The 20,624-nt window shown below is 49.8% G+C and overlaps 1 protein-coding gene across 3 annotated transcripts in view; it reads right to left on the bottom strand.

Moving 5' to 3' along the window:
- The window catches only part of LOC140426155 (uncharacterized), a 37,933-nt gene that overhangs the window by 8,318 nt on the left and 8,991 nt on the right, over positions 1 to 20,624 (bottom strand). For all 3 annotated transcript variants that reach the window (XM_072510574.1, XM_072510573.1, XM_072510575.1), the window contains exon 2: positions 10,959 to 11,020. In XM_072510574.1, coding sequence (XP_072366675.1) covers positions 10,959 to 11,020 — 62 coding nt within the window. The remainder of the gene's footprint in view (positions 1 to 10,958; positions 11,021 to 20,624) is intronic.

The raw sequence follows: 20,624 nt of genomic DNA, 5'->3' as shown, positions 1-20,624 counted from the left end.
GTCCTGTCCTTTTTAATTAGCTTACATTGTGGTTGGAGACTTTGATATAAGTTCAGTAATCGCCAGTCCTAGCTGAAGGAACCATCTTTTTCATTGGTCTTTATTTTATTTTGACATAAAGCTGCACAGTGAATATATACAGTCTGGCAGAGTTCTGAAGTTACCAAATTTAATAAGATTAAAGACAAACACAAAACTATATACCCCTCACTATGGAATCCAGTTCCAATCTATTATGTTTTCAGTGGAAACAAAGCATGAAGGAGTGTCTATTTCAAACTGTTTTCTAGATTGGCCCTACAATTAAATGTACAATAGAAATTTAATACAGTCACAATTCGCTGAAGCGATAAGCAAATGCTAATGGAATTCAAAACAAAAATCTTTAAACTGCTGTAAAAAGAAAAGGCGAAAGTTAGGAAAAGAAAGAAGGAACTCTCATATCTCCAGAAGCAGTTCGCAGACAATGATCCACACCCTGTTATAGTCTCAGCACATTGTAAGCTTCAACTCTTCAAAGCTCCTGCCTGTGTCCTGTCCCGCACCAAGTCCTGCTCACCTGTCTCCAGCACTGCTATTTGCTCCCAGTCCTCAAATGCTTTCAAGTCTCACCCTTTTAGCCTTTCTCCTCCCTATCCCTACTACCTGAACCAACCCTAAAATCCTTATAAAATTCCCTGTTCCTGTAAATCTGGTCCCTTGTCCCTTCACAGTCTACCCCCCCCCCCCCCCCCACCCCAGATGCCCCCACTCACCATTGGCAACTGTGCCTTTAGCTAACTAGACCTTACACAGGAAATCCATAGAATCCCTACAGAAGGAGGCTATTTGGCGCATCACATCCCTACTGACCCTCCGAAAGAGCACTCTACCTCGTCTCTACTTCCCCCGCCTAGCCAATCCATCTAACCTGCACATCTTTGGTCTGTGGGAGGAAACCGGTGCACCCGGATGAAACCCAGGCAGACACGGGTAGAACATGCAAACTCCACCCAGACAGTCACCCGAGGTCAGTACTGAACCCAGGTCCCTGGTGCTGTGAGGCAGCAGTGCTAACCAATGTGTCACCATTGTAATAGGACTATTTAACCACTGAAAATACACCGGCTGTTTATTAATTAGCAAAAGAACTATAAAATTCCCTTATTTATCTTTGCAGTACCACCATGACCACTAATAAGACAGCTGATCCAGTGATAGAGATTGTTTAACTAGCGTGACGTGACAAGGTGATTCTCTTGATTACTGGGGTTCAATTTGCAGGTACAGCTAATTGCCTTCGAAACCAGATTTCAGCAAATCAAGGTGTAATGTTTTGTTTGTAAACTCACATCTGAGGAGACAGGAAAAAAAGGGCTCCCTTCATTAAAAAAATACATTAGTTAACATTACAAAAAGGTCAAAAGGTAAAATAAAATAAAAAAGAATGGGTGAAAAACAGAACTAGGAATAAAGAAAAACAGGCTATTGAAAATAAATATTTAATTTTTCATATTTTGTTGATTCGTATTTTCTAAGATGCCTATGATTTATATTAAGGTAACGAAGAAACATAGAACATAGTGCAGAAGGAGGCCATTCGGCCCATTGAGTCTGCACCGGCCCACTTAAGCCCTCACTTCCACCCTATCCCCGTAAACCAATAACCTCTCCTAACCTTTTTTTTGGACACTAAGGGCAATTTATCGTGGCCAATCCACCTAACCTGCACGTCTTTGGACTGTGGGAGGAAACCGGAGCACCCGGAGGAAACCCATGCAGACACGGGGAGAACGTGCAGACTCCACACAGACAGTGACCCAGAGGGGGGATTGAACCTGGGACCCTGGCGCTGTGAAGTCACAGTGCTATCCACTTGTGCTGCCGTGCTGTCCCCACTTGTGCTACCGTGCTGCCCACAATTGTTTGTGTTTCACTATCACTAAATGGCTGAGCCATGAATGTTCAAATTCCACTCCTGGCAGTCAAACGGTTACGGTTAACTGCAACAGATTTGCAAACTGCTTTGCTATTTCATTAAATATCACTACTGGTGATAGTTAGGCCTTGGCAACAACAATTTGTAAGACTCATTTCTTGGCTTTGATGAAGAAACATGCAGAGGTTTTACGAGATGGTAAAGCAGCAGGGGAGTGAAGCATGCATTACTTTGTCACACAAGGTGAATGAAAATCACTTATTGTCACAAGTAGGCTTCAAATGAAGTTACTGTGAAAAGCCCCTAGTCGCCACATTCCGGCACCTGTTCGGGGAGGCTGTTACGGGAATTGAACCATGCTGCTGGCTGGCCTGCCTTGGTCTGCTTTCAAAGCCAGCGATTTAGCCCTGTGCTAAGAGTCAACTCTAGGCAAAGCTGGTTGTGTTTCATGTGCAGTCTCAAGTTGACAGAGGAAGCAAAAGGCCATTTAACTACTTCCCAACGAAAAAGTCAGACCAACTGTCCCGAAATTCTGCGCAGCCTATTACACCAGACAATAGACTAGAAATGGGATGGGACATTTTGAACTCCGAGACTGCTGGCAGGCCTTGGAAAATGCAAACACCCTGGGCGGATTCATTCTTTTCAGCTCATATACCACGAAATAGGACTAAATACTTATAGTACTGGAACCCCACTAAATCCTGGGCAAATCTCCACATAAATCATCACTCCCCTCTCAATCAGGTGGTTATGGGTTGAAGCCATGTTCCAAGGACTTGAGCATTTATTCTAGGAACCTATTTCAGTGTAGGACTGGGGGAGTGCTGTATTTTGGAGGTAGCAGTCTCAATATTAACAGTCCCTCCCAAACACTCAATCGTCCAAACAGGTGGGAGAGGGTCTTAGGAAAAGTTAAACTGAGAAATTTGTGAATTGTGACACTAATCCACCGCAATCACATCTGTTGCCCTTTCTCCACCCCCCCCCGCCCAAGGGTTTTGTTGCATCCCTGGAGAGGTGGGATATTTAATTAACATATTTAAATCAGGCCTCCACAGTACAAAGCAGAGTCAATTTAAAATTCACTGCTGCTGGTTTCTTCGGGGTCTGGAAACCGGTCAGAAAAGGGAGGTGGGAATTGTCCATTCCATGAGGTAGTAGCTTTTCAAACACTCCTTCTGGGCCAGGAAAAACAGGAGTGCTTCCCCTGTAAACCCATCCCTCAACCCCACCCCTAACTCCTAAAGGAAGCCTGTAGATATGCCCACTACTAAAGTATTCCCCCAATCGGTTGGTAATCTTCCCTCACTCATCATAGATTGTCATCATAGAATTTACAGTGCAGAAGGAGGCCATTCGGCCCATCGGGTCTGCACCGGCTCTTGGAAAGAGCACCCTACCCAAGGTCAACACCGCCACCCTATCCCCATAACCCAGTAACCCCACGAAACACTAAGGGCAATTTTGGACACTAAGGGCAATTTATCATGTCCAATCCACCTAACCCGCACATCTTTGGACTGTGGGAGGAAACCGGAGCACCCGGAGGAAACCCACGCACACACGGGGAGGATGTGCAGACTCCGCACAGACAGTGACCCAAGCCGGAATCGAACCTGGGACCCTGGTGCTGTGAAGCAATTGTGCTATCCACAAGGCTACCGTGCTGCCCCACTCCAGGTCCAATATCCTCAGCCCACCACAAGCCATGAAGGATGGCCACTTCCTGCTTTCCAAGGGTCCCCAAGACCAGCTTCCTACTGCTGGTCTTCCCTCCAGCACAATGGCCATGTTGTCTAATTCTTGGGTGGGAAAGGCATCCATAAAGTGACAATGAGGTCCCATCGTCAAGCTCAGTTTACTCAATGTGGTAGTACCAGATATTGCGGTACCTAAGAGGCTGATGACCATTGGTTAGACCCAGGAGTCTACCATTGGCTGTTGTACGTAGCTCCACCCTGACAGGTGGAGTATAAGAAACGGTGCCGTCCCAGCAGCCTTCACTTTCTGCACCGAAGCTGCTGGGGAACAGGTTCTAGTAGATTAAAGCCTTCAGTTATGAAATCACTTCGTCTTGAGTGTAATTGATCGCGCATCTCTCAGACTGCCAGGTTTTTCAGACATTCTGCACCCTCTCCTTCCTCCACATAAAAAAAATCAGGGTCGCCATCTCTCAGATGAGATCTTAAACCAAGGACTCTTGTTTAAAGGTAAGGTAGAACTCAACACCAAGTGTTACTGATGTAAACTGAGCCAACTCAGACAGAGAGATATATACACCTCAAGAAGCACCAACAAAGAATAGCATTAACTGGTCATTCATTTCATTTGCACTTTGTTTTTTTCTCAGTGTGCACATTGGTTGCTCCATATATTAAAATCTATTCTTGGAATCTGCGTGACACTGGCAAACCTGCATTTGTTGCCAATGGCTGCTGGTGGAGGATGTTACCAGGCCTACTGATGCACCCTTGGTAGGGTAATGTTAATCATTGTTACATTCTGAATGGTTTGGTTCCACCCATCCAAGTGAAGAAAAAAAAAACACAACAGCATTTATAAAGCATATTTCAAAACTTCTTGATGTCCCTGAGATAGTCAAGCAACGTTTGCCTATATAATAACAGAGATAGTATCTATGGACACAAGATTCCAGCAGGAATTAGAATCTGTATGTCAACCAATAGGATTGATTACTTTTAACTAGCTATTAATGCACAACAGCTTATTATTTCAGACAAGAATCTGCCTCCTGCATGTAATACAACAACCAGACAAGTGTTTCCTTGGAGCTTGTGTGAATGCAGCAGAGCCAAACAGAAAACATTCGCCGCGGCTGTAATTCCACTTCATCAGCACCAGCGACATGTAAAACAGCAGATAAAGTAATGCTGATGGGCTGGCCAAACGTGGCCATTCTAGATCCTCTACAAACCAGGGACTTCTGCTGTCATAAAGGGAAAAGGACAGACAAAGATGAGACAATAATAAAAACAGACCGACATTTGTTTTTTCATCTCACTGGTGCAACAATGTCTATAGTTCTGAACAGATGTTCACAACTTCACTGTAGCTCGTGCCACTTTAGTACGTCACTGAGAGAAATCGATTTTTTGTAGAGCAAAAAATGAACGTTTGCCTGCTCTGGCACGTCATCACTGTCACTCAAAGGAAAACACTCCTCACATATCGGAAGACCACTTCTAATCTTGTTTATATCTAGGGAAACAAATGTTCTTTTCATGGCATCATTGGGGTTACTCCCCAAGAGCCTGTGATTCTGTGCCACGTAAAGGTTCTGAGAGGGGCCTGCCAAAGTGTATGGTGAAAGAATGTTTCCCCCTTGTGAGGGAGACCAGAACAGGGGGACCACACTGTAAAAATCAGGGGTCCTCCATTTAACACAGGGATGAGGAGACTCTTTGCTCTCATATAGTCATAGGTCTGTGGAACTCTTTACATCAGAGAGCAGTAGAGGTAGGCTCATTGACTATTTTAAAAGGAAAGAGAGCTTGAGTTCCTTGTTGGTCAAGGACCTAAGGGTATTGGGGGTAGGTGGGATAGTGACATTGAGGCATCAGATCAACAATTCTCTTAGTGAATGATGGAGCAAACTCAAAGGGCAAAATCGTCTGCTCCTGCTCCTAATTTGAATGTTCGTAAAGACTTTGGGCGCAATCTTGAAGCCGCACTCGGAGCGCTAATGGTAAATATTGCAAAAATTGGGAAACATGATTCTCGGCAGAGAGATCATCGGCGGGATTCTCCGTAATTGGCACGATGTCCACCGACCGGCGCCAAAAACGGTGCGAATCAGTCTGGCATCGCGCCGCCCCAAAGGTGCGGAATTCTCCACATTTTGAGGGGCTGAGCCCTTACCTTGAGGGGCTAGGCCCGCGCCGGACTGATTTCCGCCCTGCCAGCTGGCGGAAAAGGCCTTTGGTGCCCCGCCAGCCGGCGCGGAAATGACTTTGCCGGGCGGCGCATGCGCGGGAGCGTCAGCGGCCGCTCACGGCATCCCCGCGCATGCGCAGTGGAGGGGGTCTCTTCCACCTCTGCCATAGTGGAGACCATGGCGAAGGCGGAAGGAAAAGAATGCCCCCACGGCACAGGCCCGCCCGCAGATCGGTGGGCCCCGATCGCGGGCCAGGCCACCGTGGGGGCACCCCTAGGGGCCAGATCGCCCCGCGCCCCCCCCAGGACCCTGGAGCCCACCCGCGCCGCCGTGTCCCGCCGTCCCAAAGGTGGTTCAATCCACGCCAGCTGGCATGGGTTGACAGCGGCGGGACTTCGGCCCATCGCGGACCGGAGAATCGCCGGGGCATTCCCGCCGACCAGCGCGGCGCGATTCCCGCCCCCGCCGAATCACTGGTGGCGGAGAATTCGCGACATGGCGGGGGTGGGATTCACGCCGGCCCCCGGCAATTCTCCGACCTGGTGGGGGGGTCGGAGAATCGCGTCCCTTGTTTCTCGATTTTCACTGCCCCTCGCTGGGGACGTCACGAGATTCTCGCCCTCAAGGGCCATGACCCCGTATTGATACATTTTAATTAATTTAATTGATATTAGCAGCGCACCCCCCCCCCCAATTAAATATTCATACCAAGCCGATGTGACTTTACAACAAGCTGGGCCAGGGTGTTTGGGGGCGGGGGGGAGCCTTGGAAAATGGGACATGCCTGACACACATTGGCAGTGCCAGGTTCACAGTGCCAACTTGTTCTGGGGGTAATGCCAAGGGCAGGCTCTAGTGCAGGTCTCATGGGGGTACGTGTCGATGTATGGGAGGTGGGTGGGGGGGACACGAGAGCGTAGACACTGAGGGTGGGGGATGCCATCAAAGGGGGGCGGGGGGGTGCGGTTTGCCAGCAATGATTTTCCAAGGGTGGAGCGTTGCCAGTGATGTATGTCTTGCGATAAGTGGGGCGAGGGGGGGGGTAGGTTGCCGGTGACAAATGTCGAGGTGGGTTGGGGTTGGTGGGGGGGTTGCGGGAGAAGAGCCCCTTATACCTCGGTGGTGTGGGCTACGGCCGTTCGGCTGCAGCACTGATCGGGGCACCCCTTTAAGGTGGCGTCCAGATCCCTTTGGCGTCTATTCCCGGCTCTGTGAGGCCACGCCCCACCCTGCCAGAGTGACGGCATAAATCACGGCCACTCAAAGAGGCACAAGATTCCAAGAGAAAACTGGTCTGTGCAACTGGAGTTTTACACGTCAGATTTCTGTGGGAGCCTGACACTTTGACAAATTAGGGCAGATTCCACCCCTCAAACCTGTGTAGAGGCCTCGCTCCTTTTGACCGATAGTTGTCCAAAGATGAACATAGGAGCAGAGGTAGGCAATTCAGCCTCAATGCTGCTCTGTCATCTAATTAGATCATGGATGATCTGTATCTTAACTCAATTTATCTACCTTGGTTCTGTAACCTCTAATATCTAACAAAAATCTATCAATCATAGTTTAGAATAGCTACTCCTCGGCGTGATCCAATGGTCTCACTGCACCGGGAAAGCAGCTCGCTATGTTGGAGCATGACCATTGAAAGCCAGAAGACCTCGCTCGCGGAATTTACCCAGCTTGCAGCGCCTCACGAGATTCAACACAACGGGCGGGATCACTTTTTAGCAAATCCCGAGGTACCTGAGGTTTTGGGATTCAACCCCTTCGTCTTGGAGACCTTGGGCGAGCGCCGTTCAGAACTGGTCCCCACAAATGGGGACCAGATGCAACAACACTTATGGGATTCTCCAAGGGGATCATGGGCCCCTAGCTGCATGCCCTTTGAGCAAGGTGTTGCCCTGGCACTGCTGGTGCCATTTGGGTACCCTGGCAGTGCCACCTGAGTGCCAGCCTGGCACTGCCAAGAAGCCCATGTGGCACTGCCGGGCTGGGGTTGCCCAGTGTGTGTCTCTGTCTGTCGCACGCACGCACGCACGCACGCACGCACGCACGCACGCACGCACGCACGCACACACACACGCACACACGCACACACGCACACACGCACACACACAATCCGCGGGCGGGCCTGTGCCGTGGGGGCACTCTTTCCCTTCCACCTCCGCCACGGTCTCCACCATGGCGGAGGCAGAAGAGACTCCCTCCACTGCGCATGCGCGGGAATGCTGTCAGCGGCCGCTGACGCTCCCGCGCATGCGCCGCCCGGAGATGTCATTTCCGCGCCAGCTGGCGGGGCACCAAAGGCCTTTTCCGCCAGCTGGCGGGGCGGAAATTCGTCCGCCGCCGGCCTAGCCCCTCAATGTTGGGGCTCGGCCCCCAAAGATGCAGAGCATTCCGCACTTTTGGGGCGGCGCGATGCCCGTCTGATTTGCGCCATTTTGGGCGCCAGTCGGCGGACATCGTGCCGTTTCCAGAGAATTTCGCCCAAGGATCTTTGATTCAGATCAATGTTTTCCAGTTAGTTTCTTTCTGAAATGAAATGAAAATCGCTTATTGTCACAAGTAGGCTTCAAATGAAGTTACTGTGAAAAGCCCCTAGTCGCCACATTCAGGCGCTTGTTCGGGGAGGCTGGTACAGGAATTGAACTGTGCTGCTGGCCTGCCTTGGTCTGCTTTCAAAGCCAGCGATTTAGCCCTGTGCTAAACCCCTTGGGTTGGTACTTCTTCCTGTCAGCCTGTAATGATCTTCACTGCCAACTCACAGAGACAGCAGACAACTGGCAGCAGAAAGTGGGAGAAACACAGATCCTCTTCTTTCGAGAGTCCAAAGGCCTCTGACAGGTTCTCTCCGAAACAACCACCTGGCAGGAACCAATCGCTCTCTGTTGTCAGAAAGAACACTGTCCCTGGCCAACCCATTGGTTACCAGTTAACCAACTCAACCAACACTCTCCAGTCTGCTGGATGCTGAAAAGTCAACTTTTCCTTTCCGAAATGCAGAACTTGAGTGTTCCAGCCAGCATCCTGTTTGAAACTTTGAGTCCTTTGCTTTCTCCACTGGACTTAAATGTATATCTCAATTATTGATCCACGGACCAAAAATAATATAAAATAAAAGAAATGGAAACAAAGGAAATACACAGGAATGATACTCACAAACTCATTTGATTTCATTAAAACCTTGGTTAGACCATCCCTTAATCTTCTGTATTCTATGGAATGCCCAATCACTGCAATCTGGCCTCCTTATTTAAGGCTTTTAGCTCCAGTGTCATTCCGATGAATTTGTGCTGCGCCCCATCCAAGGTCTATATATTGTTGCTGAGGCACAGCAACCAGACTGCACACAGAATGGAGCTTTAACTAGAGTTTTGTACAGCTCTACCCTAACTGCCAACCTTTCTTTCCCTGTTTGTTTTGATCTCCTTAACAATAATGAACAGTAGGGCATGAAGGAATATTAAGAAAGAATTGTGCGTGTTTTAATTCATGTCATTCAGTCACCACTTACAGAGAATCCATACCCATCTATTTGAGGATTAACTCTAATTGAGACATTTGAAGCCTGCAGCCAAAACAATCATCTTATTGATGAATTTCAAATGGCAAAGTCACCAGGCTGATTTGCATCTACTGTCATAATTCAACCAGATTGGCTAAAAAGTTGTATGAATGGCCAAAATAGTACAAAACAACTTGTATTTTTATAACATCTTTCACAGTCAATGAATTACTTTTGAAACATGGTCACGCAGCGGTCATTATCCACACAATAAGGTCACATTAACTTCAAATGATGGTGTGGGTTGAGGGAATCAATGCTGACCAATCATGAAGAGAACCTGCTCCCACTTTTAACAGTGTCATGGGGCCAAATTATTTGGGGCGCTGGGTTCCACGCTACCCTCAGCTGAAATGTTAGGGAAGAGCCCGCCAGCTGCCCCGAGGCCACTGGAAGTCTCACCCCAGAAAGCTGCCAGCCAATCAGAGGCTGGCAGCTCTCCAGTACTAGCAGCTCCACTAGGCACGGTGGCCACTGCTGATACTACACTCAAGGCTCAAGGAGGCGAGCGGCTGTGGCAAGCCTCAGACTGGGGGCCGGAGGGGAGGGTGGCATACTGTCAATTGAGAGGCCATGAGGGAGGGCTGGGGAAAACTTGGGGTAACTCCCAGGGGACCCATTAAGAAGGGACACCCTGCCCCCACTCGCTACCAGCCCACACAGGGAAATTGGCCAGACTAGGCACATGGAATAGGCCTCTCCTGTTGTTGGTTAAGTCCTGTGATGGGGGAATGAGGCCTTTAGGTGGGAATTAATTGTCCGCTTAGAACATGGAACATACAGTGCAGAAGGAGGCCATTCAGCCCATCGGGTCTGCACTGACCCACTTAAGCCCTCACTTCCACCCTATCCCCGTAACCCAATAACCCCGCCTACCCTTTTTGGACACTAAGGGCAATTTATCATGGCCAATCCAACTAACCTGCACGTCTTTGGACTGTGGGAGGAAACCGGAGCACCCAGAGGAAATCCACACAGACACGGGGAGAACGTGCAGATTCCGCACGGACCGTGGCCGAGTGGGGAATTGAACCTGGGACCCTGGCGCTGTGAAGTCACAGTGCTAGCCACTGTGCTACCGTGCTGCACTTGGCTCATTTGAGGGCGGGTCACCCAACGACACCTCCACTGCAGTGGTAGGGGCCGTGGGGTGATATGAGGGTAGGAGACAGGTCCTGGATTTCATGTCTTCCCCCCCACCTCCCCGTTTTCAAACCCACCAGCTGAAGTGTGTACAATCCAGTTCATGGGATCTCTTATATCAACCTAAGCAAGTAGACAGCACTTTTGTAATATCGCATCTGAAAGACAGCACGCCCGGCAATGTTGAAGCGTCAACTAAATTATGTGCTCAAGTAGTAGAGCAGCGCTTGAAACTATAACCTTCAGACCCAGACCCAGAGGGAAAAGTGAGTCAAGCTAATAAAATACAAGAGAATCTCCATGGTCAGCTCATTTCCAAGGTAGCACCCAATACAGAGTTGGAAATTTGCCACTGGGTGCTACATGGTGAGGCTAGAATATTTATGTAGTTGGAATTTACAGTGACATGAAAATGGCAGAATATTCTGTCCTACCTTCATCGCTGGCATAGTCATTCACTTCCCATCGAGTATAAGAAAAAGGTTTGCTGTCCCACCTGTAAGAAAATATTTGAAGCAAAATGGTCAATGGTAAAGGAAACATGTAAAGTGCTATTGATTTATTATCTAGCTTTCGGAGCGCTGCTCCTTCCTCAGGTGAATGAAGAGGTATGTTCCAGAAACACATATATAGACAAATTCAAAGATGCCAAACAATGCTTGGAATGCGACCATTAGCAGGTGATTAAATCTTTACAGATCCAGAGATGGGGTGACCCCAGGTTAAAGAGGTGTGAATTGCATCAAGCCAGGACAGTTGGTAGGATTTCGCAGGCCAGATGGTGGGGGATGAATGTAATGCGACATGAATCCCAGGTCCCGGTTGAGGCCGCACTCATGTGTGCGGAACTTGGCTATAAGTTTCTGCTCGGCGATTCTGCGTTGTCGCGCGTCCTGAAGGCCGCCTTGGAGAACGCTTACCCGGAGATCAGAGGCTGAATGCCCTTGACTGCTGAAGTGTTCCCCGACTGGAAGGGAACATTCCTGCCTGGTGATTGTTGCGCGATGTCCGTTCATTCGTTGTCGAAGCGTCTGCATGGTCTCGCCAATGTACCACGCTTCGGGACATCCTTTCCTGCAGCGTGAGGTAGACAACGTTGGCCGAGTCGCACGAGTATGTACCGCGTACCTGGTGGGTGGTGTTCTCACGTGTAATAGTGGTATCCATGTCGATGATCTGGCACGTCTTGCAGAGATTGCCATGGCAGGGTTGTGTGGTGTCGTGGTCACTGTTCTGAAGACTGGGTAGTTTGCTGCAAACAATGGTTCGATTGAGGTTGTGCGGTTGTTTGAAGGCAAGTAGTGGGGGTGTGGGGATGACCTTGGCAAGATGTTCATCGTCATCAGCAGTCAAGGGCATTCAGCCTCTGATCTCCGGGTAAGCGTTCTCCAAGGCGGCCTTCAGGACGCGCGACAACGCAGAATCGCCGAGCAGAAACTTATAGCCAAGTTCCGCACACATGAGTGCGGCCTCAACCGGGACCTGGGATTCATGTCGCATTACATTCATCCCCCACCATCTGGCCTGCGAAATCCTACCAACTGTCCTGGCTTGATGCAATTCACACCTCTTTAACCTGGGGTCCCCCCATCTCTGGATCTGTAAAGATTTAATCACCTGCTAATGGTCGCATTCCAAGCATTGTTTGGCATCTTTGAATTTGTCTATATATGTGTTTCTGGAACATACCTCTTCATTCACCTGAGGAAGGAGCAGCGCTCCGAAAGCTAGTGACATCGAAACAAACCTGTTGGACTTTAACCTGGTGTTGTAAGACTTCTTACTGTGCTCACCCCAGTCCAACGCCGGCATCTCCACATCATGATTTATTATCAGCCAATCATGTGTGTTACTAATAGGGATCAACTTCAACTCTGCCAGCTTTGAAAGAAAATGTGGCTCAAATCACAGGAGTCTTTGGCGAGAATATTACCAGGTGTTTGGTGCCAGGATGGTAGGCAGGAAGGCTGGCAAAATAGTGGGGAAAGGTGTTGGTAGGGGGTATGCCCTACATCTTTCTGCCAATCATGCCATTTTGCCAGTGGACAGAAAGATAGTAGATGAGCCGTCTGCCAGGAACTCAATTGAGCCAATTAAGCGGTGAATTAGAGGCCACTTCTGAGGACATCTTCCTCACATTGAGAAGGCCCAATGCAGAGTGCAGAAACCACCCAATGAAAGCCAACAAGCCCCCAGTGGGCCCTTACATTTTAGGCATTACAGGAAGAAACAACCACCTCCACAGCAACAGCACCGCTACTCCAGCGATATACATGGAACATAGAACAGTACAGCACAGTACAGGCCCTTCAGCTCACAATGTTGTGCCGACCATTTATCCTAATCTAAGATCAATGTAACCTACACCCCTTCAATTTACTGCTGTCCATGTGCCTGTCTAAGAGTCGCTTAAATGTCCCTAATGACTCTGACTCCACCACCTCCGCTGGCAGTGCATTGCACACACCCACCACTCTCTGTGTAAAGAACCTACCTCTGACATCTCCCCTATACGTTCCTCCAATCACCTTAAAATTATGTCCCCTCGTGACAGCCATTTCCACCCTGGGGAAAAGTCTCTGGCTATCCATTCTATCCATGCCTCTCATCACCTTGTACATCTCTATCAAGTCACCTCTCTACCTTCTTCGCTCCAGTGAGAAAAGCCCTAGCTCCCTCAACCTTTCTTCATAATACATGACCTCCAGTCCAGGCAGCATCCTGATAAATCTCCTCTGTACCCTCTCCAAAGCATCAACATCCTTCCTATAATGAGGCGACCAGAACTGGACACAATATTCCAAGTGTGGTCTAACTAGAGTTTTATAAAGCTGCAGCAAAATCTCGCGGCTCTTAAACTCAATCCCCCTGTTAATGAAAGCCAACACACCATAAGCCTTCTTAACAACCCTATCAACCTGGGTGGCAACTTTGAGGGATCTATGTACGTGGACCCCAAGATCCCTCTGTTCCTCCACTTCCAAGAATCCTGCCTCTAACCCTGTATTCAGCATTCAAATTCGACCTTCCAAAATGAATCACTTCACATTTATCAAGGTTGAACTCCATCTACCACTTCTCAGCCCAACTCTGCATCCTGTCAATGTCCTGTTGTAACCTGCAACAGCCCTCAACACTACTTACAACTCCACCAACCTTCGTGTCATCGGCAAACTTACTAACCCATCCTTCCACTTCCTCATCCAAGTCATTTATAAAAACCACAAAGAGCAGAGGTCCCAGAACAGATACTTGCAAGACACCACTGGTCAGCGACCTCCAGGTGGAAAACTTTCCATCCACTACCACTCGCTGTCTTCTTTCGGCCAGCCAATTCTGTATCTAGACAACCAAATTTCCCTGTATCCCATGCCTCCTAACTTTCTGAATGAGCCTACCATGGGGAACCTTATCAAATGCCTTACTGAAATCCATATACACCACATTCATTGCCCGTCCCTTATCAATGTGTCTCGTCACATCCTCAAAGAATTCAATGAGGCTTGTGAGGCATGACCAGCCCCTCACAAAGCCATGCTGACCATCTTTCATCAAACTATGTTTTTCAAAATAATCATAAATCCTATCTCTCAGAATCCTTTCCAATATTTTGCTCACCACAGACGTAGGACTGATGGGTCTGTAATTCCCAGGGATTTCCCTATTCCCTTTCTTGAATAGGGGAACAACATTCGCCTCCCTCCAATCATCCGGTACTACTCCAGTGGAGAGTGAGGATGCAAAGATCATCGCCAACAGCGTAGAAATCTCCTCCCTCGCTTCCTGTAGTAACCTTGGGTATAGCCCATCAGGCCCAGGGGACTTATCTATCCTGATGTTTTTCAGAATTTCCAGCACATCCTCCTTCTTAATATCAACCTGTTCGAGTCTATTAACCTGGTTCACACTGTTCTCATGGGCAACAAGGTCCCTCTCTCTAGTGAATACTGAAGCAACGTATTCATTTAGGGCCTCCCCCATGTCTTCAGACTCTAGGCACAAGTTCCCTCCACTATCCCTGATTGGCCCGACTTGTCATCCAAGGCTCCTGCACCTTATCATTCCTTCCTCGTCTCAGTGGGACAACACTATTCAGCACTCGCAGCATGTGCTCCTTAAACAATCCCCACATTACTATTGTGCATTTCCCCAAGAACAATTGTTCCCACTTTATGCTCCTCAGCTCCTGACTAATAGCAGCATAATTTCCCCTCCCCCAATTAAATACCTTCCCATACTGTCTGTTCCTATCCCTCTCCATGACTCTGGTAAAGGTCAAGGAGTTGTGGTCACTGTCACCGAAATGCTCTCCCACCGAGACATCTGACACCTGGTCTGGTTCGTTGCCGAGCACCAAGTCCAATATGGCCTCCCCCCTCGTTGGTCTATCTACATATTGAGTCAGGAATCCTTCCTGTACACACCTGACAAAATCTGCTCCATCCAAACCATTTGCGCTAAGGAGGTTCCAGTCAATATTAGGGAAGTTGAAGTCACCCATGACAACAACTCTGTTACTTCTGCACTTTTCCAAGATCTGCCGCCCAATCTGTTCCTCTATCTCTCTGCTGCTATTGGGGGGTCTATAGAAAACTCCCAATAAAGTGACTGCTCCTTTCTTGTTTCTGACTTCCACCCATACTGACTCAGTAGACAAACCCGCCTCAACTACCTCCTTTTCTGCAGCTGTGGTGCATTCCCTAATTAACAGTGCCACTCCCCCTCCTCTTTTACCTCCCTCCCAATTCTTCTGAAAACATCTAAAGCACGAAACATCTAACAACCATCCCTGCCCCTGTAAAATCCATGTCTCCGTAATGGCCACAACATCGTAGTTCCAAGTACTGATCCATGCTCTAAGTTCATCTCCCTTATTCCTGACACTCGTTGCATTGAAACAGACACACTTTAACCCATTCCACGGAGTGCAACTTTGCCCTATCAACTGTCTATCCTTCCTCACAGACTTGCTGCATACTATTTCTGCCTGTTCAACAGCTACCCTATCCTCTAATCCATAGCTCTGGTTCCTATCTCCCTGCCAAAGTAGTTTAAACCCTCCCGAAGAGCTCTAGCAAACCTCCCACCCAGGATATTGGTGCCCCTCCAGTTTAGGTGCAACCCGTCCTTCATGTACAGGTCCCACCTTCCCCAGAAGATATCCCAAAGATCCACATATCTGAAGCCTTCCCTCCTGCACCAGCCCTGTAGCTACGTGTTCAGCTGCACTCGCTCTCTGGTCCTTGGCTCACTTGCACGTGGCACCGGTAGCAATCCTGGGATCACTACTCTGCTGGTCCTGCTCTTTAGCTTCCAACCTAACTCCCTGAAATCACTTTTTAGATCCTCATCGCTATTCTTAGCTATGACGTTGGTGCCTATGTGCACCACGACTTCTGGTTGCTTCCCCTCCCCCTTAAGAATCCTGTAGACTCGATCCGAGACATCCCTGGCCCTGGCACCCGGGAGGCAACATACCTTCCGGGAGTCTCGCCCCCGACCACAGAATCTCCTATCCATTCCCCTAACCATTGAGTATCACAGAATTTACAGTGCAGGAGGCCATTCGGCCCATCGAGTCTTCACCAGCCCTTGGAAAGAGCACCCTACTTAAGCCTCCGCTTCCACCCTATCCCCGTAACCCCACCTAACCTTTTTATTTTGGTCACTAAGGGCAATTTAGCCTGGCCAATCCACCTAACCTGCACATCTTTGGACTGTGGAAGGAAACCGGAGCACCCGGAGGAAACCCACGCAGGCACGGGGAGAACATGCAGACTCCGCACAGACAGCGACCCAAGCCGGGAATCGAACCTGGGACCCTGGCGCTGTGAAGCAACAATGCTAACCACTGTGCTACCGTGCCGTCTCCTATCACTATTGCTTTTCTATTTCCCCCCCTTCCCTTCTGAGCCACAGAGCCAGACTCAGTGCCAGAGGCCTGGCCGCTAGGGCCTTCCCCCGGTAGGTCATCCCCCCAACAGCATCCAATACGATATACTTGTTTTGAAGTGGAACGGCTACGAGGGTTCCCTGCACTGTCTGCCCGTTGGTTTTTCTTCCCCTGACTGTAACCCAGTTACTCTTGTCCTGTATCTTGAATGTGGCTACCTCCCTGTAGCTCTTCTCTATTACCCCCTCTGCCTCCCGAATGATCCAAAGTTCATCCAGCTCCACACGGGCTCTGAGGAGCTGGAGTTGGGTGCACTTCCTGCAGGTATAGTCAGCGGGGATACCGGTAGTATCCCTCACCACCCACATCCTACAGGAGGAGCATACAACTGCACTGCCCTAGCCTCCATCCCGTCTGATCTTACAGAATGTAGCTGACCTGTGGACCAACTGGAACTCCGCCCTCCAACTCTGCTCCTAGTCAGCTGCACTCTCTGTAAATTCCCAGCTCCCTTCTCACTCTTTGAGGAAAGAAATGAAAGGAGCACCTTACTCCCTCCTCACCTAACTCCCTCAGTCACCAAACTCTCACTATAGCACTCAAATTCAGCACTCCTTCAGTCACCAAACTCTCACTATAGCACGCAAATGCACCCAAATTCAGCACTCCCTCCGTCACCAAACTCTCACTATAGCACTCAAATGCACCCAAATTCAGCACTCAGTACAAACAAAGTCTGCACTATAGCTGGCTCACCTTTATACTGTGACTCTAGCTTCTGAAAACTGGTCTAATCCAATTAACTAATTAACAAGCTCCAGCTGTAAGTAGCTACAAGTGAAACCTTTGTTTAAAGCTGATTGAAAATTCACCTTCTTCCAAACCAAACAGCAACTTTTAAGTTAATTAACTAAATAAAAGACTAAACTTTAGATAAAAATAAACCCTTAATCCCCCTCAGTCTCCAAACTCTCACTATAGCACTCAAATGCACCCAAATTCAGCACTCAGTGCAAACAAAGTCTGCACTGTAGCTGGCTCACTATTATACGGTGGCTGCAACCTGACCCTGCCCCCTCCCCCATCCCATTCATCAAGGCCCGTCTGCCTGACCCTGTCCTCCCATGACCCCACTTACCCATATTTGAAGGTGCCTGTACATTTTTCAGCTACAGTCTCCGCAATGGTCACCGTTAGTGGCGGTGCCGGTGAGCCTATTGAGCTATTAGCCTTCTGTTTGGGCCGGTAGTTCTTGGAGACAGGATTTCTGTACTTCATTGGGGGTGATGGCCGCAGCAGTGGCCTATCAATTGGAAAGTACAATGAATCTGCCTCCGGATCCTGCTGCATGTGTCTGAGTGGGTTGCCTACTGCTTTTGCCTGTGGTGGGGGTCTCCTGGTAAAATCCAGACCTTTGGGCGAGATTCTCCTGCACTTGGCGCGATGGCCCGACGCCGGCTCCAAGAGCGGCGCGCACCACACCGGCATCGGGCCACCCAGAAGTTGCGGAATCCACTGCACTTCCAGGGGCTAGGCCGGCGGCAGATGGGTTGGCGCCGCGCCAACCGGCGCCAAAGTGCCGCCGTGGTCCCGCGCATGTGCAGAACTGCTGGCGTGTTCCTGCGCATGCGCAGGAGGGTTCTTCTCCACGCCAGGCATGACGGAGACCTACAGAGACCGGTGCGGAGGGAAAAGTGCCCCCACGGCACAGGCCTGCCTGCAGATCAGTGGGCCCCGATCGCAGGCCAGGCCACCGTGGGAGCCCACCCCAGGGCCTGATCCTCCCACCCCCAGGGCCGGATACCCCCGCACGCGCCCCCCCCCCCCCCCCCCCCGAGGATCCCGCTAGACGGCCGATAAGCCAGGTCCCGCCGTGATGGACCATGTCCATTTCACGCCGGCGGGACTGGCCGAAAACAGGCGGGCGCTCGGCCCATTGGAGCCTGGAGAACTGCCGGGGGGGCCGCTGCCAATGGGCCACGACCTGCGCGGCGCGATCCCCGTCCCCGTCCGAAAACCGGCGCCGGAGAATTCGTTAGCTGGCGTCGGAGCGGCGGGATTCACGCCGCCCCCCGGGGATTCTCCGACCCGGCAGGGAGGGGGGGGGGGTCTGGCGAATCCCGCCCACGTTTCTCTTCGATTCAACAGATGTCATGGAACTATCAAAATGAAAGGGTTGACTTAAATCTCAGAGGATTTTTTGCACTGCGGCGATAAGATAAATACCAGGCAAGGAAGTGTTTGTCTGAGGACACGATTTGGAAGCGGACTGATAGGGATCTTTAAGATTATGAATGGATTAGATGGAGGAACTGTGGAGGAAAGGGGTGGAATTTTACCATCCTCATGGCGACAGGCCCGGAGGAGGTGTCAGTAAAATGGCAGGGTATATATCGGAGCAGAACTCCGTTGTCTTCACACTGCCAGGAAACCCGGGATAGTCGGGCAGTGGGATCATTATCATAGAATTTACAGAGCAGAAGGAGGCCATTCAGCCCATCGAGTCTGCACCGGTTCTTGGAAAGAGCACCCTACCCAAGGTCAACACCGCCACCCTATCCCCATAACCCAGTAACCCCACGGGCAATTTTGGACACTAAGGGCAATTTATCATGGCCAATCCACCTAACCCGCACATCTTTGGACTGTGGGAGGAAACCGGAGCACCCGGAGGAAACCCACGCACACACGGGGAGGATGTGCAAACTCCGCACAGACAGTGACCCAAGCCAGAATCGAACCTGGAACCCTGGAGCTGTGAAGCAATTGTGCTATCCACAAGGCTACCGTGCTGCCCCCAGGAAGGCACAGGATGACAGCAGGCAGGCAATTGAGGTTGTTCAGCTGCCAATTGACAGTAAGTTGAAGTGGATTTAAACATTTTCCCTGGGGTGCACGGGTTCCACAGCGTATCAGTGGCCCAGCGGCTGAAAGGTGAGAGCTCAGTGGCAGCCATCGAGTACTAAAGTAAAGGATTGAACATCTGGAGGGACTGCACAGTGCAAACCATATTGGAGGGCACTTATTGGAAAGGTCACTCCTCAGCTCCACATCATCTAACTCAGGTAGCACTCAGCGGTTAAGAGGAGAGTGGAGGAGAGACAGAGATCAGTTCTGCTACGTGGATCCTCACAAGGTTATGAAGACACACAGGCAAGGAGGGCGCATAGGGTCACGAGTGCAAGCTAATTTTCAGGAAATGTGCTATCCAGCTGAAAAGCTTTACAGACAGAGGTTTAACTTTATTGAAGTATCAGGACACCAGTGTCTCTAAAAATTGCATCTGTCCAAGCAGGTGGCAGCAAACCTGTAGCTACTGGAGGAGGAGTTGGTGCCGATGGGAGGTGATGGTTGCCCATTACCTTGAAATGAAATGAAAATGAAAATTGCTTATTGTCACAAGCAGGCTTCAATGAAGTTACTGTGAAAAAGCCCCTAGTCGCCACATTCCGGCGCCTGTTCGGGGAGGCTGGTACGGGAATCGAACCATGCTGCTGGCCTGCCTTGGTCTGCTTTAAAAGCCAGCGATTTAGCCCAGTGTGCTAAACCAGCCCCTTGGTGGTGCAGCCGAGGGGCTCAACCTTTACACCTCAGCCTTGTACCACAGATTGTCAGGAGACGTCTGTTGGATCTCCCGGTCAGCCAACCAGTGCATTACACACATGATGGGTGTCATGTACCAGATGCCAGGACAATACATCAGGTATCACACTGATCAGGCCAACCAAGCCGAGAGGGTGATAGGGTTAAACGCCATTGCTGGATTCCCCAAGGTACAGGAGAAATCGGCTGCATGCACCTGGCCATCAAGATACCCACAGAGCAGCCAGAAACCTTCAGTAATAATCTCCTCCAACGCTCACTTATTCTACGATCACCGCGAAAGGATCCTGCAGCTGTGTGCGCTGTTCCCCGAAAGCTGCCATGACTCATTCATCCTTTGACTGTCCTGGGTACCTCAGCTCTTCAGGGCCACCTGAGAACCTTATAGGATGGGTATTGGGTGACAAGGGGTATGCACTAAAAACATGACACTTACACCTATGTGAAACCCCAACACCAAGCCAAAGGACAACTACAACCAATGCCATGTGGCTACAGGGGCCACCATTGCACAAGCCGTGGACCTTTTTGGAATGAGCTTGGATGCCTGGAGAGATTTTGGGAGGGTGGGGTGGGGGTAGGGGGGAGTCCTACAATATGCCCC

This window comes from Scyliorhinus torazame, chromosome 7 (assembly GCF_047496885.1).
Source record: "Scyliorhinus torazame isolate Kashiwa2021f chromosome 7, sScyTor2.1, whole genome shotgun sequence".
NCBI classification, from domain to species: Eukaryota; Metazoa; Chordata; class Chondrichthyes; order Carcharhiniformes; family Scyliorhinidae; genus Scyliorhinus; species Scyliorhinus torazame.
This window is presented reverse-complemented; position numbering and strand designations above follow the sequence as displayed.